Source organism: Dipteris shenzhenensis, chromosome 24, assembly GCF_047967505.1.
Source record: "Dipteris shenzhenensis isolate YYH24624 ecotype China chromosome 24, Dip_SZ_1.0, whole genome shotgun sequence".
NCBI classification, from domain to species: Eukaryota; Viridiplantae; Streptophyta; class Polypodiopsida; order Gleicheniales; family Dipteridaceae; genus Dipteris; species Dipteris shenzhenensis.
The window spans coordinates 23,512,215-23,539,418 of NC_141619.1; the positions used below are offsets into that span (position 1 = coordinate 23,512,215).

General features: G+C 44.6%; 1 protein-coding gene across 4 annotated transcripts in view; it reads left to right on the plus strand.

Moving 5' to 3' along the window:
* Positions 1-27,204, plus strand: part of LOC147886393 (serine/threonine-protein kinase VIK-like) — a 265,479-nt gene that overhangs the window by 46,859 nt on the left and 191,416 nt on the right. For 3 of the 4 annotated variants that reach the window (XM_087395887.1, XM_087395889.1, XM_087395890.1), the window contains exons 6-8: positions 8,270-8,344; positions 8,618-8,698; positions 13,706-13,800. In XM_087395887.1, coding sequence (XP_087252013.1) covers positions 8,270-8,344; positions 8,618-8,698; positions 13,706-13,800 — 251 coding nt within the window. The remainder of the gene's footprint in view (positions 1-8,269; positions 8,345-8,617; positions 8,699-13,705; positions 13,801-27,204) is intronic. The other variant, XM_087395888.1, reaches the window with a different exon arrangement.

Here is a 27,204-nt window from a genome sequence, read left to right on the forward strand (position 1 = left end):
TTTTTCCCATTTCTTCCTCAGGCCTCCATTTCTCCCTCAGCTTGCCTGTGCCCTTCATTCTATCCATCACTCTTCTCTCTCCTAGCTGCCAGCTTTATGGGTTCACTTTCCACCAACTCTCTTCTTGTGGACAAATTCAAGGGGGACGGATTCCCTACATGGCAAACAAAAGTTCAACTCCTTCTCATGGAGAGCATGTAGCAGAGGGGTGCAATTGCCAATCCATAAGCCTGTCTGTGTCAGCCACAGGAGGAATAGGACAATGTTTGGGATGCCATCGAAGATGATGAAGCACTTGAGGCATGAAAGGAGCCTCAAATACGAAAGATTTGGAAGCAACACAATTCGAGGGCCATCGCAATCATCGGGCTTTGCCTAGATGATTCATTGATTCATCACATCGATTTCAAATCCAAGGCAAAGGAGATTTGGGCACACCTCAAGAATATATTTAGTAACAAGATCACCAACTCCAAGGTATTTCTGAAAATGCAATTTTATAAGCTGAAAATGGAAGAGTCTGATACTTTGAGTGCGCATATAGCAAAAATTCAATCTTTAGTTCAACAACTCTCCAATTTTAAATAAAAGAGTGATATATTCCATTCAAAACGAATCATACAACAGGTGGGAGAGAAAGTACTCTATCCCTAGCCTCAACAATGTGGCAAAAAAGCCATGGTGGTGGTCTAAAATGCCACGGCATCCCAAAAGGGGTCAAATGAAAAAATAATGAGCAGTCCCATGTCCTCATGAAGGATATAAGTCTCCCACGAGCTGCCAAAGAGGTGCCTGTACACCGCTCCCACTGACTCCTGAGAGTGAAGATAATCTCCGCCCAAATGGAAGCGAGAGTGTCAGCCTCCGTGCATAAATGGCCCCCAAGGACAAAAGAACATCGCGAACACCATATCCGCCATAGGGTAATGCTGGAAATCACCTCCCAGGCTGACCTTGCAGCTGAAGTAGGCAGGGAATCCTGAGATGGTACAGGTACCAAAAGCAAATCCTGCGGCTCCATGATGCTGGCCTCTGTGGGACCCCATCTCTGGCGATGCTGCATGAAGAAACCGTGGTCTCCTGGCTCTGACTCAAAGAGAGTAAAGGCTCCAGATCCTCTCCCCCAAAGGGCAGCAACTCTCCAATTTGAAGTGCACTTACTGCAACAAGCCTGGTCATACGGAGGACAGGTGTTACCAGAAGCTTGCTCAACAACAATCAAAGGATCATGCCAGTTGGGTGGCATCTGCCACTAGTGATGATGCAGACGAAGATGACCCATTGACACAGGATCATGCTCTTACAGTCTGTCTCCCGCATCTAGAGGATGATGGAGATCATGATTTTGCTTTCTAAAGCATAATATATTTGGGTACTCTGCCCTAGGGGTGTTTCCAAAAAACGAATGCAATAAATCATGTGTGTTGAGTCAATAAAGGTCCTCTGCCTTGGATAGTTCTCCTAAAACGATGTATTTCCTTTATATTTTTGGTGTGTGCCTCCATGTTCCTCATTAGTCTTTGGAGCCAGGTGGGGATGTACTGTGGGAGCCATGTGTTTTTTTGGCTTTGATAGGTCTATTTGTTGGTACATTGGTCTCATAGACCTCTGAGTTGATCAATCATCCATGCATGATGAGCCTCTGAGCCATGCTAGATGAGATTTCTATGTTATGCTCACTAGCCTCTGAGCCATGCTCACTTGCCTCTGAGATTGTGTGGGAGCCATGTCTAGCTCTAGACCGGCATGCACAGTTTTGATGACCATCATTGTCATGTTATGTTCTTGGTTCCATTCCAGTAGTCCCTCACCTTTTCTCCATGGGGGGGTGTTAGGAAATGGAGTCAATTTGAGTAACTTTTAGTGTGTTCTAGAGTACTATACTACTTTATATCCTACAGTGCCACGTGTCAGTATGGGACTTATCCCATATACATTTGACACTAGTGTGTGTGCCTATCCTATAAAGGCATTGTACTTTCATTGTTATAATCATCAAGCCTTATGCCTTTCTTGATCATGTATGTACTTTGCTTGGTTGTATATTTCTTTCATTATTTCATTTCCTTTATGCTTTTCTAGTCTTGCTTTTCCTTTCCATTCCATTCCATGTCTTGCATCTTCAGATATTAGCGAGCATTTCAGCATGGCATATTTGGAGAGCCACGTGCACAGAGGCTTTGGTTGGATCCCAAGTTCACCCCTCTCACACTATGGCCAGTATATGGACAGACACTATACATACACTGATGACCATCTGGACGAGCATGCAGGGATCCTCTCGGACAGCTTTTGCTAGGAGATTTGCTTTCCTCAGGGAATGGATGGGCTCTTCCTTCTTCTCTGAGTCTTCCACAGGGTTGAGGTGGCATTTTCAGCCTCAACCTTGGTTATTTTGTACCTCTTCTTGAGGAATCTTTTCATGCACAGCATGATGTATTACCACCTTGAGCTTGCTTTTGCGTGTTTTATTCATACCTAATGGAAGTCTATTTTTTGAAAAGAAAAACAAGAGATTACTTATGCCCATTCGTGCGAGGATAGACAGATTCTACGTGGATGATTTGCCCTTGGACAGAGGAGGTTCGATTTGCATTGTACCGGACGTACCCACTTCAGATTACTTTCTGATAGTTTTATCTATCTTAGATGCCTTATATACATAGGAGGGTCTTACAAAGGATGTCTTGAAGATTCGAGTGTCTCACATACAGGGTGGGGTAGCATCTCCTTGTCATATGTCATATGGTAACATATCTCTCTTGTATTAGCGATTTTTATCACACTACCACTAGCACCGGAAGAGCAAACATTATCAAACGGGAGAAAGGCCTCAGACAACAACTTGCAGCCTTGCAGAGAGAAGGGCAAAAACGGCCTACTGATTCTTGCATTCATGAGCACCTTGCTACAACGAGGGCTCATTAGTAGATTTTGCTTGATCAGAGAGCAGAGTATGCCTTTCAGGCACGTGAATCCTTTTGGATACAGATGGGAGGGAGATTCAACAATGATTTTTTCTCTACGGTTGGGCCTAAGCATGGTAGAGAAAGTATGTCTCAACTTGTAGACAATGGTGTTTTTCAGACAGATCCTGATGCCATTTTACATATTATAGACTTGAATGCTGTTTTCTCTACGGTTGGGCCTAAGCATGGTAGAGAAAGTATGTCTCAACTTGTAGACTCGAATGGTGTTTTGCAGACGAATTCTGATGCCATTTTACATATTGCTACAGATTTTTATGCCTCCCTCTTATTAGCAGATCCTGACACACCAGCCAGAGATGATGCCAATATGAGTGGAACCTTACGTAACAGCTATGATTGATGCTCCATTTACCAATCAGGAATTCAGGACTGCACTTTTGGCCTTGCACAAGGGCAAATGCCTAGGTTCAGATGGATTGTCACCTTCATTCTTTATTAATTTTTGGGATATGATTAGGGATCACTTGACCTCGGCCTTGCAGAGCATATGGGACTCTGGTATTATGCCTAATTCGTTAACAGGGGGTCTCATTCACCTCATCCCAAAGGAAGGTTGCAAGAATTTTATCTCCCGATGGAGGCCCATCACTCTTTTGGGAACTTGTTATAAGATTTTGGCCAAATCTATCAGTTTGTGTTTGTAGCCCTTTCTCTAGATCTTATTTATGATATGCAAATAGGTTTTGTGCATGGCAGAAGTATATTTGATAACTTTTTCTCTTTTTTGGAAGCTTCTCAGTGGGCTACGCACAATGGCCAAAGGCTTAACATTCTACTTCTGGATTTTGAAAAAGCTTATGACAGAGCAGATTGGGGTTTTTTGGAGGGTACCCTCCTACGGTTTGGATTCTCAAATGTATGGATTAGGGGAGTCTCCTTCCTATACAAATTAGGGAGGTCTCCTCCCTATACAAATTAGCCCATAGCTAGGTTCTTAGTAGAGGTGTAAAGGGAAAGAGGTTTCAGATTTCCAGATTAGTCCATCAAGGATGCCCTCTTGCTCCTTTTCTCTACTTATTTGTGGCTGAAGCGATGCGTTTATTTTTGCAAGCTCAGGTAGATATTGTTGGGTTGAGACTACCTTTGAGACAGAATGAGGAACTTCTGGACAGTGAGTTGGCTGAGGATACTGCTTTTTTTTTAGACGGCAATACACAAAATCTCACCTCATTCAGGGAATCCTTGGATCTGTTCTGTTTGGCAGCAGGTGCAAATATTAATTGGAATAAATCCAATGGTTTATGGCTTAGCGACCGAGATTCTCCAGACTGGGGGACTGGTTTTGGATTCACTTGATCCAAAGGGGTGTTTCTACCTGATATTTGGGCTGCCAGGTTGGTTTGGGCATCTCTCCCTCACAACAGTTTGCCCCTGTGTTGGAGACTATCAAGAGGAAACTACTTTTTTGTTCAGATAAACATGACCTCGCTTCCAGGGTGGTGGTGGTTAACCAAGTACTATTGGCCACGGCTTGGTTCGTATGCTCTTGTTGGTGTCATTCTAGGGACTGCATTACTCAACTCATAAGACTGATAAGAAATGGGGTTTGCATGGTTTGGCAGACACCAAAGCCAGGGTGGCTTGGGAAACCCTCATTCTTTCCACTCGGGAAGGAGAACTTAATATTAAAGACCCAGACCTACAATGCAGGGCTCTTTTATGCAAGATGGTGGTCAAGGGTCTTATGCCAGGGCAAGAACTGTTGGAGATAAGTGCACACTAAGTGTACTATTTCCTAGTCTACATTTGTCTAAGTCTAAGTCTAAGTCTAAGTCTAGTCTTTATGTCTTGAGTGTGTGCCATGTGGCACTTCTACAATTATCCCATAAGCACTCTTGCTTTATGTCTTGTACTTTGGCCCATATATTCAATGGGTCACATCATTCTAATCAATCAGTCTAGCTTGTGTCTTGTCTACACTCTTCTCAAGGTATTTCTTGTCTTTTAGTCTTGTCATTTCATTTCCATTTCCAGTTTCTCGTTCTAGTTCTTTTTCCATATTCCAACATGGTATCAGAGCTAGATTGATCCCTCTTCTCTCCCCTCAGTCTGCTGTAGCCATAGCTGCCTCTTCTCAGATTTCTCCCCCGCTCAGCTTGTCGCCATCTTCATCTTCTGCCCGTCTTCTCCACGCTGCTGCCGTTCCTGCTGCCGCTGTAGATCTGCCCGCCATCTCTCTTCCAGATCTGCGCGCCAGATCTGCACGCCATTGCGCTGCCAGATCTGCTGCGCAGTTCCACTCTCTGCCAGATCTGCATGTCAGATCTGCGCAGATCTGGCGCTGCTGTAGCTCCCGCTCCTGCTGTCGCTCCTGCACCTGCATCAACAAACGAACATTTCGAAGTACAGTTAAGACTGTCCGTACAGTCCGTACGACTGTACGGAATCCGCACCTCTCCAGCTGCTGTTCGCGATCTGCGCCATCTGTTCGTGACTGCCTTGGAGCTCGCGCTGCCTGCACCTCCTGGACCGCGCTCCTTTTTGCGCCTCTGCCTCTGCCTTGGGATTAAGGTACTGTGCATTGCCTCTTTCAGTTTGCTCAGCATCAGTTTGCTCAGCAGTTCCTTTTTTTGCTGGTTCCTCCTGCTTCGATGGGCTGTCATATGCTATGGCCTTGACAAAGTGGTGAGAGAACCGGCTTCTTGCATCTCTCCTTTCATTTATTTTTGCAATATTGTAAGGGAATAGACACTGCCCTTGCATCTTAGCAAGAGGTAAGACCTTCCCACATGGCATCTTCCTCTCATTCTCTCATCTCTATCGACAAATTCAATGGGTCCAACTTTCATACTTGGCAAATCAAAATTAAGTGCCATCTTATGAAAGAAGGTCTTTGGGACATTGTTCACCGTGCTGCTCCCGAAGAGTCCGACATTGAGCAAGTTGTCACTTATGTTCCCAATGCCAAAAACGACAAAGCCTATGCTATCATCTTGCTCGGTCTTGGAGATGATTACATTCATCACATCTCCGACATACAGTCTGCTCCTCAAGCATGGATCACTCTGGATACTCTTTTTGGAGCCTGATCTAAAAACTCTAAAATTGCACTTATGATCTCATTCTTTGATCTACATATGCAGGAAGGAGCTACTATAGCCTCTCATGTTAATTATCTTCGCAGTCTTATGGTTCAGCTTGTGTCAGTTAAGTCTCCCATCTCCGAAGATATTGCTATTGCTGTGCTTCTCAAAAGCTTACCTGACTCCTATGATACTCTTGTCACTACCTTCAAGTATCATAATAATCCTTCTCTTGAGGGTATCATCAATGCTCTCCAAGAGGAAGAAAGAGCTCAACAACGAAAGGTAACTGACACTGCATTTTTAGCAAAGAAAGGAAGTTCTAAGGTAAGAAAGCCTTGCACCCATTGTGGCAAAACTAATCATGTGGAGAAGGACTGTTTCAAGGCTCATCCATGCACCATTTGTGGCCGTGATAATCACCGGGAGAGGGACTGCTACTCAAAACCCTCTACATCAGCCCCTGCATCTACCTCAGCCCATATTGCTGCAACATCTCCATCAGCAGATCCTGCTGTTCCTTCCTCATATGATGAGAAGTGGGCTTTCTGATTACTTCTATTTCTTGTCTACCACCTTGACCACCGATGATGTAGGTCAAGGGGTTCTAGTGTCTTGGTCTTTCTGTTTGACTACAGTCAGTCTTCTGTCTATCTAGTCTTGTCTATCTGTCTATTTGTCTATCAATCTGACTGTGTTTTAGATCCATCTTGTCCCTACCCTTGTGGACCCATATGAGGATATCACTTGAGGAGGGGTGTCTCAGGATCTTTTGTCTGTCATGTTTTCTATCTTGTCTCTCAGTCTATCAGTCTTTATGTCTGTCTTCTAGTCTTGTCTTTCTGTCTTACTCCTAGTGTCCACTTAAGGAGGGTGTTGGAGATAAGTGCACACTAAGTGTACTATTTCCTAGTCTACATTTGTCTAAGTCTAAGTCTAAGTCTAAGTCTAGTCTTTATGTCTTGAGTGTGTGCCATGTGGCACTTCTACAATTATCCCATAAGCACTCTTGCTTTATGTCTTGTACTTTGGCCCATATATTCAATGGGTCACATCATTCTAATCAATCAGTCTAGCTTGTGTCTTGTCTACACTCTTCTCAAGGTATTTCTTGTCTTTTAGTCTTGTCATTTCATTTCCATTTCCAGTTTCTCGTTCTAGTTCTTTTTCCATATTCCAACAAGAACATTGGAATGACTTTTTCATTTGTTACATGCAGCCTTGTTCTCCTTACATAAGTGGAGATTGGATGGATAGTACCCGGTGGATATTTACTTCAGCCCGTCTTAAGACCCCCTCCTCCCCTCTTATGGCTGCCATCTTGAAAGCCTGGGTCAGCTTCAAGAGTACTCTCTTGAGAGAGTCTCCCCAACCTCTCAGGAAGAGATTGATAGGTAGCTTGTCATGTAGAATGACAACATACTTGATCACCATGGTAGGCCCTTGGGTTCTTCTTCGTATATGCAGTGGCCTAGATGGGAGAGAGGTCATGCTTTCTCATGGATTTCTGGAAAGATTTCAAAAGACTTCCAGATGAACAAAATTTCAACCAGTAAGCCACCTTAGAGGAAGTGCAGGGAGAATCATTTAGAAAGATGCCACTTTACCTCGAGATTCAATAGCTTGGATATCCCTTTCTGGGCCTCAAGTTCTATAGGAGAGACATGACCTCTCTTGGGCTTTCCAGGTTCGACGCGACAGGTAATTGAGGCATGCTCCTTGGATGATGTTCCAATACTTCCTTATAGACCTGCACATGGATCAGTTGATACATCTTGGGAGACTCTGGCGAGCATAGCATGGCATATATGGAGGTCTAGATGCACAAAGACCTTGGACAGCTCCCAGGTTCGTCCCGCTCACACATTGGCCACTATTTGGACAAACACAGTACATACCTTGATGACCATATGGGTGAGGATGTAGGGGTCTTTGCATGTAGCCTCCTCTAGGAGGGCAATGTTTCTCAGGGAATGGAGGGCTCTCCTTTTTTCTCTGAATCACTTACTAGATTCAGATGGCACTTCCAGCCTCAACCATGGCTGCTTCATTGCTATGATTAGGAGTTTACTTTGACCCATCTAGGCCGAATTTATTGTGCTGCATTTTTTAATCCCGTGAGGGGCTCTTTCATACCTAGTAGAAGTCTTTCATTTGAATTAAGAAAAAAGATACATCCATAAATAGAGAATATATTGGCAATTTTCACTTCAAATATTAGTATTTTCTTTCCCAGCTCTTATTCTTTTTTGGCAGCCTTTGTCAGATGCTACCAAGTATGGGCATAGGCCAATCTGCCGTCTATTGGAGGCACACAATGGATTTCTTGGGGTATGTACTTTTAAACTGATGTGAGTTTATTTTGACAAGTCATGGAATGCAAAGGGCTTAAAGATTTGGTTCTTTATTGAAAAATTACAGAAAGTAGTTTTACCTGATTGTAGGAGTAGTATGTATGAACATCTTTAAAAGTGAATCTCCATGTCCTCCTCTTGAAGGATCAGACCATAACAGATGTGCTCATTTCACTAATTTTGTTGGCCCGTTTGAGTTTTAATATATTTGGAATGAAGTAGATGTTTGATGGAATGTGTACATTTACAGGTAGATCCAAGCTCCCCTATTGAAGACTGTGAACTTGATCCACAAGAATGGATGATAGACAAGGATGAAATGAGGGAGCAGGTAATAATTAGTCTTTTATATGCTGTCAAGGAAACATTTTGGGTTCATTAATGTACAGAAACCAATCATAATTATAGCAAATAGTAAATGTGGTGAGCCCATTGTGAACGAGGGGGGAAGGGAAATAAAATATTGGAAAAGGCTCAAGTCTTGTTAGCTCTTGACAGCTTGGCACTCCTGTTACAGACGAAAAGGTTGATGAAGGTGATGTGAAGAGTTTTTACGAATGAATTGCATGTAGTATTCCCCCAAGAAGAAATCACAGAGGCATGCACGGGCCTGAAGGGGGAAAAGGGAACATTGTCCAAAGAGGTCACCATATGATGTAGGCTATGTGATATGTGTTTGGTCTATCCCATTTTTGTAAACCTTGACCCTTGGGCATCTTTGCTAGCATGAGATCCTAGCCATAGATTTATTCTTGACCATCATGAGATGGCATGAGAAACTATGTGACTAGATGTATCCTTCACATAGCAAGAGGCAAACTCTTGAGGGGGGATATGCTGGGATAAATGTGATCAAGGGCTTGCTCTAAGGTGCATGTGTGCATCTAGAAGAGTCGATGTGTGTGTAGTAGAAGCACACCTAGTGCTATGAGGTGTCAGACCATGAGCTAAGTGATGTTGTAAGTACAAGGCCCCCCCCACATGGGAGGTTCCTTTGATTTAGGTAGTTCCTATGATGTAGGGGCTGATTGCCATTGATGTAGGGGAGGTGCCTATGATCTAGGACACCTTCCTCTCCACTTTATATAAGGGAGGTTCTCCCTTCATTTCAATACACATGATTTTGGATTCACTTGTGCTCTTCCCTTGTTTCGTCATGAATCTCTTAAAAAACATATGAAACTTTTAGTCAATTTCGGTCTCAAAATTGTAGCTCCTCGCAGGTTTTATTGATTCCAATCCTTTGGCAATGGACCTCAATTATAAACAAAAAAAGCATATCCACACATGATTGGTTCATTGTGCCAAGTCACTATAGTCTATATTGATTATTTCACCCAAGCCAAGAAATTTTTTTCTTCAAAAATCTAACGATTTATCTGCATTGTAAAATTTTTCATTTTACATATAAGGTTATGGAGAATGCCACTAGTGCCTTTCTCTATATCCTCATTGGAAGGAGAGAATACTACTAGTGCCTCCCCCCATGTCCCAAAAGAAATGTACAATGTATGATCTGAAAGCATAGATATTGTATTACTTTGGTCCAATAGATTTGTAAAAAGCACCCAAATCCAAACTTTGGTAGCATAGTTAATACTATACAATTTTTAATCTCTATAATGCTTTCAACTAACATAGATTCAAGAAAGGAACATAATAGTATTACCAGATAGTTTCTTAACATCTCTTGCAGGTCATGTGACGGCAGGCACTACTATCCAATACCCATGAATGAGTGGTTGAAGCTTCTTGAACTGAGGAACACTCTTCCTCAATGGCTAGAAATAGATCCAACTCTACTTCCGTTGTGTTAGCTGTCTCTTTCCCCTTATTTGTCTTCTTCAGGGTACCATTCTTTCATCTGCTTTCTTGACCTGGTAATTTGCAATCACATGGCCCTTCTTCTTGTAGTAGAAGCATTCTCCCTGAAATTTCTTCTTGCCGTCCTCCTCCTTTTTGTCACCTCTAATAGAGGACTCACCTTAGGTGGAGGAACGACCTTTGCCTTTCACAGTGGCAGAGAAGGCTCCATTATGTGTCAGAAAATCAAAAGAACCCATGCAGAGTCATGTCTCTCACAAAAGACCTAAGGCCCCGAAAGGCAGAGCCAAGCTCCTGTGTGCGCAAAGTGACCTGGGGCTCAGTGGCCCATCTCTCTCTCTGGGGGCCTCAGGACCAGCAGAATGTTTAACCCTATCAAGGGCTGAAGGGAAATTTGACTCCCCGCCCTCACTTCTACAAATCCAGAAGGCAATGTTCAAGATGCAACATGAAAACGCCTAGCTGGCCAATGTGATCGAGCAACTACAAGCAAAGACACAAGGGCTCTCTCAGAGATTACTGGAGGTGGAAAGTAAAGTGGAGATTATGCTATAGTCAACCCATAGAACAAAAAATGCAAGCATAACCAAATCAATGGGAGATAGCAAAGTTGCAGGACAGCATAATGCCCAAAAGCTAGGACATCATAAACACCATTGATGACCTGGATGCAACAACAAAAAACAGTGAGGGAACAAAAAGAGAAATAGGACCAGTCTCTGAACCTCAGAATAGTAGGGATCAAAGAAGACGAGGAAGATATAGGAAAGGCCCTCACAGATATCTTTCAAAAGACAATGCGCATATCAGCAATAAAGTAGCAGGACGTCTACAAACGCAAGGGGACAGAACAAGACACCTGATTCTGAAGTTCCAGAATGTAAAATCCCAGCTTAAGTTGCTCACTCATAGAGACATCACCTAAAAGGGCACTCTATATGGATCGATGAGGACCTCATGAGGAGTCAATACTCCTGCAAGCTCAAGGAGCCGAATGGTTAGGAACACCAAAAAAGAGGGGAAACATGATACATAAAAAATGGAAAGGAAATTATTACAGAAAAGCACAAAGCTTAAGGGGGAAAACAGGAGAATGCAAATGCATAGGGGCTTGAGACCCTCAAGATCAAAGTATGGAATGTAGGGGGATGGTCTCTAGACAAAACCCTCGCACATGAAGAAGAAATATCAGAAACTGACATATTGTTGGCATTAAAGACATGGGAACATGAAGGGCACGAGATCCCAGAGATGTAAGGATTTTCTAAGAAATCAATATGGAACGCAAAAAATTTGAGATGAAGGAAAGGCCCTTAAACAGGCTGCAGCTGGTTCCCCATCATGTTCCCTCCCTCCCTCCCTGCCTAGGCTTCCTCCCTTCATCCTGCCTTCCTCTCAGCCTTCTAGACTCCCTCCTAATCACTTCCATCCCTCACCCGCTCCAGGAACTGTTGGAATATGAAGCCAAAGTGAGTCAAAAATGTGTGTTCTAGGTGGTCTAGGTGGTGTTTTATAGTCTAGTGAGTCCTAGACGTGCCACGTGTCATATTGGGAGATATCCCATAGACATTGTGACTTTCTAGAGTCTAGTGTCACACTATATAGTGTTGTACTTGTCTATTGTCTATTACAACAGTCAACATCAAGCTATCAATACATTGTGAGTATTTTGGTTATTGCCTTGCACTTGTACTTTCTTTCCTTTCCATTCTGACTTTCATTATGCTTTCCATATTTCCATTCCATTCCTAGCTAGCTTCCATGTCTCTTCATATCGTATCAGAGCCTTCCTTCCTCCTTGCTTCTCCATGAGGTAGAGGGTGGCCGGAAAGAGAAGCTGCCCTCTCTTCTCTTGGAGGAGATCCCCTTCCCTACTCCTGTCCATTGAAGGCTTAATCAACATTGGGATTCTCCTCCAACGTTGTCTTCTCCAACTTGAGCTTCTGCCACCTCTCTTCCCTTTCCTTGGTGAGCTCTTCTCCTTCCTTCAGCTACAAAGACGTCCTGGAGTGGTGCTGTTTCTGTTGCTCTCTTTGTGACCTGCGGATGATGTGACGCTTCTATCTAGATCTGGAAGCAGAATCACGACTTTTTGTCTTCAGGAAAGTTGTAGAGGACCTTGACTACTACAATTTTCGTTTTTACATCATTGCAATCCGAGTTTTCTATGAAAAGATATAGCTCTTGCAAAAAGTGACGAAAATTATGCCTCCACGCGGATTTTGTTCTTGAGTTCACGGGATGATAGTTTCCAGCCTATTGTCACTATCTTCATCTCCACCTCCATCTTTTGCTGCTCCAATTGGTGCCCAAGAAGCTAAGCTATGGCTGCCCACGTAGGTTCTCTTGTTGCCCACGTAGCTATCCTCTCTGCCCGTCATCTAGCTCCACACGCTGGTTCTAGCTGCCCACGCTGCTGCTCACGCTTCTCCTGTTGCTTACGAAGCTCTATCTTCTCGCCATTCGAGCTGCCACATTGCACACCTCATCCGCCTTCTATAACGGTGTGTAGGCTCTACACTAATTTGCAGCAAGAAGATAAAGAAAAATTATCTTGATGTGAGGTACGGTTACTTCCCGGCTTCTCTGATTGCCCGTGGTGCTAGGCTTACATATTGAGTGACTCTACTAGTCCTTGTGGCACCTCCAGCCTCTACATCGACTTTTTGGTGACTCTCCATCTTCTATTTTGAGAGTCATGCCATGCCCGCTCCATGTAGCTACCCCATGGACTTCACCAACATATATTTTGGGGCATCTATGCCTAGTGCTTCATCAACATCGTCATTGACTCGCAGGGATGTGCACACATGTGCAGTGGCCACTTGGAGGACATCTCTTACTCCTAAGAGATCTATTTTTATTATTCCCAGTGAACTTAATTGCTCTACCACCCAATTGGGTCAGCCAAACTTGTCTGATGGTAAATGTCGAAGCCCAAAAGGGGAAGGAAGAGCCCCCACCTCCTTTGGAAGTATTGTGATAGAGATTACTTTTAGAGTCTCTCTTGCCTAGCCATGATCATGTGGTTCTGCCTCGCACCTGTCTCTTAATTGGTGTGTTCATCTTTGCTTGATGTAGCGTCTCTCGATGTATTGTGTCCTTTTACTTGTTGCTTCTCTTGTCATTGTGTGGAGATTTTGTGAATTTCCCTTTGATTGTATTGTCCACACTTCAACTTACTTAAGTTGTCTTGGGCATTCTGCTCCTTGACTGGTCCTGCGTAGGAAGTGATCAATAGGCAGTTCTCCTTGCACAAGTGGCCAGAGGCTGGTGGTAATAAGTTTATATTATCTGTAATATGTGGGGAGATCAAAACCACTATTTGATATTGAGCTGTACTCAATCTCAAATAGTGGTTTTGATCTGTCATTTACACATGGATGGGACTTTATTTGGTTGGCTCTTTCATCACGTGTATTGACTTTGGGGAGATATTATATTTACAGTATTGAGACTAAGATTTGTGCATTGTTTTTCACAAATTTGTAAAACAAATCTATGTTACTAGCAGGGCTCGTTTGGAGAGATTCACACAGTAATATGGCGTGGAACAAAGGTAGCAGTGAAGAGCATAAAAGCCTCGTTGAAAGCAGAACCCCAAATTAAGTAAGCTTTCAAAAATGTGATCATGTTTGCCTCAAAATTGATTCTGATCTCTGACTTCTTTTAATAGAACAAAGAGTGATCATGTCGTTTTGGCTTACTGTCATGTAAAAAATGCAAAATTAATAAATCCTAACATACCTTCCCCCCCAAAAAATAATAAATAATTGCAGAGGGGTTCCTTTTCTTTTTGTTCCGATAAAACAATACCGACTGACATTCCTTCATCAGAAGAAAGTATATACTACTACATTCACATGAGCTTTTTTCCGGCGTTAAAAATGCCTTGTATCTTGTATGGGGAAGCAATTTTGTTCTTTTCTATACTGTGTTATAATGGTCTTCTATTCTGTTTTACAGTCTTCTACCGTTTCTAGAAACATCTTTGATGTTTATCATGGGATTTACTTGCAACATAGTATTCTGCTGCTGTTCATTTCTACATTATGTCTCATTTACCATTTCTTTTTTTAAGTGAGGTAGACTCCTATTAAGTATGAAAGGAGCCAAGGGCAAAGAACTCTAGACATAAATAGCTCAGCATGAAAAATAAGTCATAAGATATCACTCAGATATCTACGCAGAAACAACCTCCTCCTAGCCAATGCATTCTCGAGTAAATGACCATCAAGGTATGTACTATGTACATTGTCTGTCCCAAGGTATGAGCAAGGTGGACCTTTGTGCCATCAATAGATTCTATACATCTGTATCTTCAAATGTGCCAAGCAGTGCTGCTTATAATAATCTCCTAGGTTGTGTCCACCAATTCCGGGTAGTTCAATACTGAGAAGGAGAAAAATGGTGTCAAGTCAAACAATCTCTCCCAAATGATGTGAATCCTGAGCAAAAAATAATCTCATAAAAGATTTGAGGCCTAGTCAAAGAAAGCTAGACCGCAAAGCCCCTATTGATGAACAAGTTGGAGGAAACAAATCTGCCCACAAGTCCTGCAATCCCAATCCAAATGATCTGCCTTGCTTGCACTCTTAAAGGCAATTCTGAATAGACTTATTGACACTAAAGGACCGAGGGCAAAAGGGATCAGCTCTGTTAGGAAATGGAGTCAATATGAGTGACTTTTAGTGTGTTTCGATGGAGTTCTAGAGTAGTACTATACTACTTTATATCCTAGAGTGCCACGTGTCACTATGGGACTTATCCCATATACATTTGACACCTAGAGTGTGTGTGCACCTATCCTATAAAGGCATTGTACTTTCTCATTCAAATCACTCAAGCCTCAAGCCTTTCTTGATGATGTAAATACTTCACTTTGGTTGTACATTTATTTCTTTCTTTCATTTCCATTATGGTTGTTTAGTCTTGCTTTCATTTTCCATTCCATGTCTTGCATCTTCATATGGTAACAGAGCTAGGCTATCTTTCAAGAGGTTGAGGTAAGAGATTGAGGACATTGAAGCCTCTCTCCCTCATTCCCCTTGGAGGAATGCCTTCTCCAATTCCATCTTGAGCTCAATCTCTCTTCCACCCTGAGCCTCACCATTGGAGAGCTTCACCAACAAGAGATCGTCACGTCAGCTCGTGCTTCAGCTCGTGGCATTCAGCTCGCCATTCAGCCTGCAGCAAGCAGCAAACAGCCCGCTATTATGCTCGCTATTCGGCCCACTTCTACTCGCCTCTCTGCGTGCAAATAGCCCGCCATCATGCTGTTCTTCTGCTTGCCTCTCTACCCGCAAACAGCTCAGCATCCTGCTGCTCTTCTGCTCGCCTGTCTGCCCACGTAATGCTGCTGCCCACACTCTCCTGCTTCTGTCCGCCATCTCCTTTTCTACAGTTTCATTGTGCCTGCCATCTGCTCTTCCTCTTCTACAGCTCCATTCCGTCCATCACTCTCATTATCCCGCTATCTCCCCTAGTTGTCAGCTTCATGGGTTCGATTTTTACCACCTCTCTCCTTGTGGACAAATTCAAGGGGGACGGTTTCCCAACATGGCAAACAAAAGTTCAACTTCTTCTCATGAAGGAAAATGTTTGGGATGCCATCGAAGGTAATGAAGTGCTTGAGGCATCAATGGAGCCTCAAATAAGCAAGCTTTGGAAGAAACACAATTCAAGGGCCATCGCAATCATCGGACTTTGCCTAGATGATTCATTGATTCATCGATTCATCATATCGACTTGAAGTGCATAAGTGATATATTCCATTCAAAACGAATCATACAACAGGTGGGAGAGAAAGTACTCTATCCCTAGCCTCAACAATGTGGCTAAAAAGCCATGGAGGTGGTCTAAAATGCCACGACATCCCAAAAGGGGTCAAATGAAAAAATAATGAGCAGTCCCATGTCCTCATGAAGCATAAAAGTCTCCCACAAGCTGCCAAAGAGGTGCCTGTACACCGCTCCCACTGACTCCTGAGAGTGAAGATAATCTCCGCCCAAATGGAAGCAAGAGTGTCAGCCTCCGTGCATAAATGGCCCCCAAGGACAAAAGAACATCGCGAACACCATATCCGCCATAGGGTAATACTAGAAATCTCCTCCCAGGCTGACCCTGCAGGTGAAGAAGGCCTGGAATCTTGAGCTGGTACTGGTACCAAAAGTAAGTCCTGCGGCTCCATGATGCTAACATCTGTGGGACCCCGTCTCTGGCGATACTGCATGGAGAAACCGTGGTCTCCTGCTGGCTCTGACTCATAGAGGGCAAAGGCTCCAAATCCTCTCCCCCATAGGGCAGCGCCCCATGTCATCAGAAAGGACTCGGATGTAACATATGAGAACAACCTGAAGATACCTGTCCAAGCCACTCTAGAGCTGGGGCAGCTCCATAAACAATGCTTACTAGATTCCTCTGCGAGCTGACAACGCATACACAAGGAGGGTCTACCCATCTGCTGAAGCCAAGTACCCACAGGTATACCCCTATGAATAGTGATCCAGAGAAAGTAGGAAACTTTCTTGGCTCTACTGATGCCCCAAAAGTAAGTCCCTGTGCATGCCAATGCTGTGAGGCAGATGGTAGATGATGAGAGTCTCTCTACTGAAGCCTGTAACCTACCCTCGTCGAGTACTGGAAAAAAGAAAGAGGACAAGCACCTGCCACCGGAGCAGGCCACACCCACTCACCTGGGTCCCAGTCAAGCTCCGCAAGAGGTCGACCCTCAAAGATCCAAAGTCTGCATCTAGGATCCTCTGCAATGGTCAACCTGGAAGGATCTGTGGCCCATTCCTTACCAAGGCAACCAATGACCCTGACTCTCTGCCAAAGGAGCTCCTATCGATCCAGGGGCTGAGTGGGATACAATCTGTGAGAGGAGTCCGTCTCAAAATAAGTAAACGGTGCCAGTCCTAAACGAACTCCAATCCATAGCCCAGCCTCACTAAAACAACTTGACCAAGTAGAGATGGGATGAACATAAGCTGAATCTGTAAGCATATCCCTCCACCCCTGAGGAATAGCTCTCATGATCAGTAATCTAGTGGCAGCAATCTGTCCAAGTGGCCCGTGTCTATCTCTGATCTCCTCCTCTGACATCTCCACACCTCCCCTGAACCAATCTCCGACTGTCACAACCCCCTAAGCATGCCATTTGGCCAAGGGAGTCCTAAGTTCTGTACCAGGGAAAAATCCCTGATACCGAACCAGGGGGTTATGATATAGTGGCTGTCGGGCAATTTCCTCTCTGGAGGAGGGAACTGCTCTGATGAGGTGTTGTCGGAAAAGATCCCATATCTGACTAAGCCTCTTCACAAGTGGTGAGGAAGGCTGAGAATGCTGGTCCGTCAGGAAGATCCAACTGACTCTACCTGCCCCACTGGCCTGCCGCTCTGGGGGTGCACTGGTGAATCCCATGCAGTAGGAACTGCTTCCACGGCTGATCTCCTGGAGTCAAACCTCTAACAAGAAGTTTGACTAAAAGGGCTCTACTCTGCAACTCAGGATCAAGAACTCCAAGTCCTCCCTGTGAGGCGGGTAAAGTGATAGTATCCCATGAAACCCTGGCCCTAGTGTCCGCAAAACCATCACCACCACTCCACAGGAAGTTCCAGAGCAATCTCCTCACCTGACGGATCGAGTTAGCATGAAAGCACCAACATGACGCAACGTACCACATAGTCGCTAGTAGAACGTGGTTGAGTACCAGCGCTCTTCCGGCCAAAGAAAGTCTAGCCATGCTCCAGTAGGCTAGCTTTCTCTGGATGCTCTCAAGAACTGGGGCAAACTGTTGCGTCGGGGACACCTCAATGCCAACCTAAAAGCCTAGATATCTCGTGGAGGTGCCTCTGGGAATCCATACAAAGCCTCTGTCTCCTCCCCATGCTGGGGTATCCTGCTGAGCTCCTGTCCAGATGCCTTTTGATTTGTTCCAATTGACAAGTCCTCCTGAGGCTAGGCAGAACTTGTCGATTGAATTCGCAGCAGTAGCGAGACTAAATGCATCTCCTCTGACTGTCAGTGCCGTGTCGTCAACAAACTCAGTGTCCAGAAGCTCCTGCTCCTGCCGGATAGGCAGATGGAGGCCCAAAGTGCCATGACTGGTAGCCTGCATAAAGTATCCCATAGCCTCCTCTACGAAAAGGAAAAGGTAAGGTGCAAGCGGGCATCCCTGTCGTACCGATCTGGATAGCTGAAAAGCCAGTCCTCTGCCTCCACAGACCACCATCCTGCTAGAAGAGTGGGAGTAAAGTGAGGAGACCCAAGAAATCCATCTATCACTGAAGCCTAACCTCCTCATAGTGCCCTCCAAGAAACCCCAGTCCACCCTATCATAAGCCTTCTCAAAATCGAGGAGAAGAACTGCAATCTCTTGCTGACTCTCCTTCGCCCAATGAGTGGCCTCCCAAAAAGTGAAGATGTTATCCAAGATACTCCGATCTTGGACAACTCCTGTCTGAGTAGCTCGTCTGAGTAGCTCTGATGATATCTGGCAGCATAGGCTTTAGGCGAAGAGCCAAGGTCTTCGCTAGGATCTTGTAGGCTGTCCCTAAAAGTGTAATTGGTCTCCAATTACAAAGGACTGTCTTGTCTCCCCCTTTCGGGATGAGACAAATCAAACCTGTGCATAATGTCTCGCCCAAAGATCCTGTATCAAGAGCCTCTGAAAAGGCTGAGAGTAGATGAGGCCCAATCGTATCCCAAAGAGCTCTAAAAAGAAGTGGCGACAAACCGTCCTCCCTCGGGCATCTGTCTCTGGGCAGCTCATGTAACGCATCCGTGATCTCCAAGAGTGATAGTGGGCTATCCAAAACATGACTCATCCTGTCTGAGACCATGAGGGGGACATGGCTCCAAATCTCCTCTCTGGCTCTGATCATCTCCTCGGTGACTGGATCGACGGTGTAAAGAGTGGAGTAAAAATTAGAAGTGATCTCAACAGACGGTGAGGATCCGTCTGAAGAGACCCTTCCTCATCCACAAGTCTACGAAGATTGTCCGAAGAGTATCTCTGACCCACTGCCCTGAAGAATTCTCTAGAACATCTATCCCCCTTCTGAATCCAGAAAGTCTGCTGAGAGTAAAACCTGAACTGGGCCCTCCTGCCCTGAATCTCCTCTAGTCTCTCCTGAGCCTCCGAAAGCTGCCCTCTGATGAAAAGAGAATGAGGATGAGGGTGTGCCAGTGGCAACGGCATAAGACTCTCTCTCCGACGGCACAATCCAAAGTCGGTCTCTAATCAAACTCCAAATCTGTCCCAACTCATGTAAAATGGCTCCATCCAAGGGAATAGTACTCTGGCGCGAACCAAGGAGCTGAAAGTCAAACCAACCAGCACTCCTGGGCAAATCAAAGTCTCCCTGAATCTCAAAGAACAGAAACAGAAAGGCCCTGCCACCGAAGCCAGGTCGAAGAGTCCTAGGGCAAGAATGAATCTATGAGCCGACAAAACGGTGAACCGATGAAAACTGAGTCATGCTCATAAGCTGTCTAGCAATCTCATTGTCAAGTAACTCAGCTGACCAGCTTTCGCTCCCCCGAGATCGAAAGCTACCAGCGGAGAAACGAAGAACATGCCCCTCTCTGGACAGAGTAGCTGATCCCAAGTACTCCTCTACGTCCTCTGACCATCGGCAAAACACCGGTAGAAGTTCCAATCGAGTGAGGGAATCTGTGATAACCCCTCGAGCCAAAAAGGGCCAAAACTCAACGGGCAGATCTCTGTCAACCATCCCGGGGTCAGGTCTAGGAGTCTGAAGAGCTGAAAAGGGCTGAGCCGTCCTGACTCTGCTCCTGGAATAGGTGAGAGGGGGAGGAAGAATCTGCGACGAGGTGCCTGTCCTCATGGGTGACTGAAACTCTCGCTGGATCTCATCTGCTAGGATCTCCCAATCCTCACGCCTGTCTGGGTACTGAGCAAAATCTGTGACCGCACTCGCAAAAGATCTGGATACACCAGGAGTGAAAAGCTGCGAGGACGAGGCTGTGCTGGGAGGGGTGTCCAAAAGGACGCTCCGCATAGCAACAAAGGAAGGTACTGTGCGACGGGGCTGTGAAAGGGGTCTCGAGGGAACCTCGTACAGGCGCATGAGATCCTGGGATAGGCTCTGACTTTGACCTGTGTCATAAAATACCACTCTCTCGACGGGCTGCTGGGGAGAGGCATCCATCACCGTAACTGTAGCCTGAGCAGTCTCCTGCTGAAAAGCTGTCTCCGTAACCAATATCTAAACCTCCAGGATAGTGGTGTCTAGAGTCATCAAATCCTGAACTACTGTCTCCTGCTCAGTGAGAAGACCTGCCTGTGGATGGTCCTCCGCATTTCCCCTTTCCGGGGTCTCCTGCACATGTAACTCAACACCCTGATCTACCGTCTCCTGCACAGTGTCAAGACCTGCCTACGGATGGTCCTCTACAACTCCCCTTTCTGGGGTCTCCTGCACAAATGACTGGAATCCCTAAGCGACCGTCTCCTGCACCGTGTCAAGACCTGCCTACGGATGGTCCTCTGCATCTCCCCTTTCCGGGGTCTCCTACACATAAGTCTCAACTCTCTGCCATCTGTGAGCTCGTACCTAGGGCTGCTCGTGCTGCTGGCTCTCCCTCTGTCTCTGTCTCCTCTGAGCTCTCCGTGAAAGTTGTTCCACTGGAGGCACCTCCAGGTCCATTGATTCCACTGGAGGCCCACCAAGAGGAGTCTCCTCTCGTTCTGCTGAATGAGTCAAAGCAGGCTCAGAGACCCCTGGAGGCTGAACTGAAGGCTCTGGGTCTCTCGTAGGGTGAGAAGGATCCGGAGTCTCTGATCGAGGCCTACGACTAGGGCAATCCCTAATAAAGTGACCTCTCCTCCGACAGAAAAGACACTGATGAGGAAGCCCCTCGTACAAAACCCTCTGCTGCATCTGGACCCCATCTCCCGTGGAGTACAAAATCAAAGTAGGCAAAGGTCGAGGAGGGGGGAACTCTGAAGTGAGTCTAACCCTCGTAACACCTGTACCAGCAAGTGACTGAGCATATGAAAGTCTAGCGCCTGATGGGATGACTGTACCTGCCACGCTAGCCATATGCTCCACAGCTCTGCGACAAGAGCTAACCTCATCAGGAAGTCCAGGGAAAAGCATCCAAAAAGATGCCCAGATGACGAGGACAAAATGACTGTCCTCATGACAAGTATGGAAGGGATTTCTCGCTTTGAGAATGCCCTTGAAGTACTTCGCATTACATCGACTACCTTCAAAGATATGGTGTCTCTTTTGCTTGAAAAGGATCGCCACAACAAAAAATCTCCATCCTACTCGTCGGATACTACACATGTTCTTGCCTCCACCAGCAAATGGAGACCTAGGCCATCGACTCCACCAACACGAGGAAAGACATTCAAGCCGTTCAAGTGCACTTATTGCAACAAGCTCGGTCATACTGAGGACAGGTGCTAACAGAAGCTTGCTCAACAACAATCGAAGGATCATGCCAGTTGGGTGGCATCTACCACTAGTGATGATGCAGATGAAGATGACCATCCGACACAGGATCATGCTCTTACTGTTTGTCTCCAACATCTAGAAGATGATGGAGATCATGATTTTGCTTTCTAAGCATGATATATTTGGGTACTCTGCCTGGGGGTATTTCCAAAAAATGAATGCAATAAATCATGTGTGTTAAGTCAATAAAGATACTTTGCCTTTCATAGTCCTCCTAAAATGATGTATTTCTTTTCTATTTTTGGTGTGTAGCTCCATGTTCCTCATTAGTCTTTGGAGCCACGAGGGGATGTACTTTGGGAGCCATGTGTTTTTGGCTTTGATAGGTCTATTTGTTGGTTCATTGGTCTCCTAGACCTATGAGATGATCATGCATCCATGCATGATGAGCCTCTGAGCCTCTGAGCCATGCTAGATGAGATTTCTATGTTATGCTCACTAGCCTCTGAGATTGTGTGGGGGCCATTTCTAGTTCTAGACCGCGGCATGCACACTTTTCATAGACGTCAATTTCATGACTTTGGTTCCATTCCTGTTGTCCCTCAATTTTCCTCCATGGGGGGGTGTTAGAAAATGGAGTCAATTTGAGTGACTTTTAGTGTGTTTCTATTGAGTTCTAGAGTAGTACTATACTACTTTATATCCTAGAGTACCACGTGTCACTATGGGGCTTATCCCATATACATTTGACACTTAGAGTGTGTGTGTGCCTATCCTATAAAGGCATTGTACTTTCTCATGTCAAATCACTCAAGCCTCAAGCCTTTCTTGATGATGTAAGTACTTTACTTTGGTTGTACATTTCTTTCTTTCTTTCATTTCCATTATGGTTGTTTAGTCTTGCTTTCATTTTCCATTCCATGTCTTGCATCTTCAAGCTCCAAAAGTGTTCCTTACTACAATTCCTCCATGAATGGAAAGTCAAAAGAAAATAATGAATTTTCTATTTCTAAGGATATCCAAAGCCTCTTTCAAAAAGACTTTTGTAAGTCTTGAGTAACCTGAAAGTTCTCCCAATGAGGAGCTCTGAAAGGTCTTCAACCTCCATCTCTAATCTAAAGTTTTTGGGCATTACTGGTGGTAAAGTCAAAGAAAAGAAGGCTCTTGGACTCATTGTCTGCAGCAATCCACTCCCATTCACCTAGGTCCCAATCACCTAGGTCCCACTGACGATATTTTATGGGTACACTCCAATAAAGCCAAAGCCTCGGAATACATAAGGGAATTTCTCTGGCCAATTTAAGAGCCAACAGCATGACAACATTGCTCCACACGACCAAGCACTCCGATTAGCTCCAGTGTCATGCATCCAAATCAAAAAACTCATCAGAAGATCTAAGATATCTGACCCCACCTGTACCAAATAGACCACGCTGTCCCACCTCTGTCCCACAAAAGACCTGTGACTTGCAACAACAGGACATTGTGCATCTCTATTGGACTGCTCTAGAAATCTAAAATCTCTATCCTTTGACCCCTTTGATAAGCACTTGGCGGTGTGCTGATCTGTATAGGAAAGAGACCCCTCTGATCCAAACATTTGAAAATGCAGAGCGTAGGAGGGAGCCTCCAATCTACTCTGTCATAGGCTTTCTCGAAATCCAAGAGTAGAATGGCTAAACCTTGGCCACTTTGCATAGCACATTCTTAAGCCTCACAAAAGAAAATATAAAAAATGCTTCGACCATGCATAAAGCGTGGTTGAATAAGACTCTCTATAGGTGAGTCCCAAACGCCCTACAAGGCTGAAGTAACATGGTCTCCAAGCATATCCCAAAAAGAAAAGAATAAGAAGGGTGTCAACCCATCTAAGCCCAGACAATCATCCTTGTGAAGGGTCAAAAGTGCAATCCTATCCAAATTGGTAAAAGGTACATCAAGTAGACTCTCATATCTAGTTTCATGAATGCTAGAATAGCCTTCCAAACTATATGTTTGGCATCATCTTTGGCAGGCGTATCAGAAATACAAAAAGAAGGGAGGGACTAAAATATATATATATATGTAAGACAAAAAAAAAAAACTTTAAACCCATTAGAGTCGAGTAGCTGAGGAATACTTTCTTTACCATGTGTCAAGCCAAGAGTAGAAAAAAAGTGTTTATTGACTCTTCCTCCCATTTGAATCCAAAATGTCTCCCATGTATGAAAGGAACACTTAGCTCTCTAATCCAAAGGATCCTGCTAATGAGCTCTTGTTGTACCAAGGCGCTTCTAAACTCAAGCATCTGTAGACTGTTTTGATAAAACCGAGATGAGAGAGAGAGAGAGAGAGAAGTGCGCAAGAGATAGCTGATTGTACACTAACTTGTATTCCATGGAAAATAGGAATAGATACATGGATCCCTTAGGGTTAAGGTTTGTCCCATAACCCTACAGTGCAATTTATACATTCTCGACACCCCCTCTTAAATTGCATTGCATAAGAAGAGGCTGCTTCACAAAACACAATTTTTAGAAATTCTCAATGTTGCATAATGGCAACACAAATAAATATAAAAAACGATACACAAGAGCGCAACAAGAGCACAACGGATAAAGTATGTACAAGGGTGTACAACTTAACCTTCACTTCCCCCTCTTAAGTTGCAATTGGCAAAGACCACCAAGCTAATGTTAAAAGTATGCAAACTTATCAAGGGAAAGTGGCAAAGATATCCACAACCTGTTCTTATGTCAGACAATGCACCAAGTCGATTTCTTCACTAAGAACTTTCGCACGGATGAAGTGATAATGCACTTCAATGTGTTTTGTTCTAGCATGAAACAATGGGTTATTTTTCAGTTGGATGCTACTCGAATAGAGCACAATAGGGTCTCCAGAGGAGATCTCAATCTCTTAAAGAAGCCTTCTAATTACTTCACATGCTGCATTGGTGAATCCTCTATACTCTACTAAAGTGGAAGACACTGCCACTGTTGGTTACTTCTTGTTTTGCCATGACAAAGCTACGGAGCCAAGGCTGAAGTAGTATCCACTACTGGATCTTCTGTCATTTACACTTCTTGCCTAATCAACATCTGTGTATTGGAAGTGTAAGTCGGATGACTTGGCATAATGTAGTCCATGATCCCATGTACCATGAAGGTATCTGAGTACTCTGTTTGCTGCAAGGAAGTGAGTCCTCTTGGGATCCTGTGTATTGAAGAGGATCTGAAGCTGGAGAAGTGTCAAGTGGTGACATCCTGATATTGCATTCTATAGGAGTAGAGAGTGGTCTATAGGAGTAGGGAGTGGTTTGCAGTCATCTAGGTGAAATTGCTTAAGTACATTCTGACTGTACTTGCCCTAAGAAAGTGTAATCCCTGTGTCATCTCTCCATATTTCTATCCCAACAAAATCATGGAGTTCTCCTGAAACGAACCTTTGCTAACTCTCTAATTCGATTTCCTCAATCACGGGCGATGGCATCTCGTATTTCCACCCAGCCAACTTCGTGGATCGCATGGTTCATCTAATACGTAATTTTTGTCTCATGCCTATCCACAAAACCCACAACTCCCTAGATGGTTCCCTCTACCACATGTCATCATTTTAGCCCTTTTTACTTGGTACACCATTTACCCCTCTCTTGGGACACAAGTAAACCATTTGCCCCTTGGCATTATTACACATTTAGGTGCACCTAGGCCTTAGCACTCAAAACCACCTAGTCAATGCCATTACACCCTCACCTAGGACCTTGGCAGTTACTTCTCTTGACCATTTTATTTACGCACATTAAATATTAGAGAAGTCCGTCATCTAAGAGAAAATGCCCACCGATCTTTCCGAGGTCATGCTATCTCGGCTAGAGCATAACATTCCTTCCCTCTTCAAGCATCAGCGTCCTCGATGATGAAATCTGGGAACACTCTCCGTAACTGGTATACGGATTCCCAGGCAGCTTCCGATAGAGGTAGACCATGCCATGCAACCAACACCGTGGGGATCTTCCGATTGCGCACTTGCATTGTTCCTCGGTCTAGGATTCTTGTTGGTTTGCGTCTTGCATTATCCTCTATCTCCTGAAACAAAACAACACCTTCGATTAGTGAGTCACCGGTATGCAAAAATTTCTTTAAACAAGAAACATGAAACACTGGGTGCACCTTACACCCCGGTGGTAATTCTAATTTATAGGCTACGTTGCCTATTATTTTTAGAATTAACCACGGCCCACAGTATCGAGGTGATAACTTAGCACACTCTCCTGAAGTCAACTACTTCGACTGCGAAGGAACTCTGAGAAAAACTTTTTCTCCTTCCTTAAATACTCTTATAGACGGTTTTCATCCGCATACACCTTGGCTCTATCCATAGCCTGGCGGATATTAGCTCTCGCAAGTGCTAGCATCTCCCGCATCTGAACTACAAAGTTCGCGGCACTAGGCACACTTGAGGTACCCCAACGATAGTTGGATTTGCTGGTCTCTATAACCATAGTTCAGCTCAAACGGACTGAACCCTGTAGAGGAATGTTTTCTATCATTGTAGGCAAACTCCAACAATGGCAACCACTTGTCCCATGTATGTTGCCTCAATGACACATATGCCCTCAGCATATCCTCTAAAGTCTGGTTGACTCTCTCCGTCTGACCATCCGTCTCAAGATGATCCCCACTACTCATTCCCAACTCAGTCCTTAGTGTCTCAAATACCGCTGTCCAAAAATAACCAGTAAATCTGACATCTCTGTCTGACACTATGGATCTAGGCAATCCATGCAGACGAAATATATGTCTAATAATTAAATCCGCCACTTGCGGAGCACTAACAGACTCCCTAGTCAGAATGAAGTGAGCCATCTTGGTTAGATGATCAATCACCACAAGGATAGAATCATACCCTCCTTGTGTCGTAGGAAGCCCTACAATAAAGTCCATGGAAATGCTCTCCCACTTACTTAGTGGTATCTCCAAGGGCTGTAAAAGTCCGGGTGGCTTCACCCGCTCGGCCTTGCTTACCTGACACGAGAAACACCGTGTCACATATTCATGAATATGCTTTTTCATCTTTGGCCAAAAGAAATCTCGCTTCACGAGATCATATGTCTTCTTGACTCCTGGATGTCCCGCACACGGGCTATCATGGCACTGTCGAATGACTCTCTGCCTGAGATCATTCTGACTAGGTACTACAACCTTGCCATTTCTTTTCAGCATACCATCCCTTATGGTATATCTTACATAAGTTTGGCCTTTTCTGGATGCCAGGTCATCCTTTTCATTTTCCCCGGGTTTTAACACACGAGCCTTAGGCCATAATCTCTGGACAAACTCGTCCACTTTTTGAGTTTCTCTGATCTCGGTCATTAGAGCACTCTCTAATACCGTGAAACTCAGGTTGTGCATAATGCGAGACAACGCATCAGCAACCTTATTATCTTTTCCTCTTCGGTACCGAATCGTTAAATTAAACTCCTGCATGAGCTCTGCCCACCTAGCTTGGCGGCCCCTCAAGTCAGGCTGTTTACTAAAATGTTTCAGAGTATCATGATCCACATCCATATAAAACTCCGAACCATACAAATAATGCCTCCATG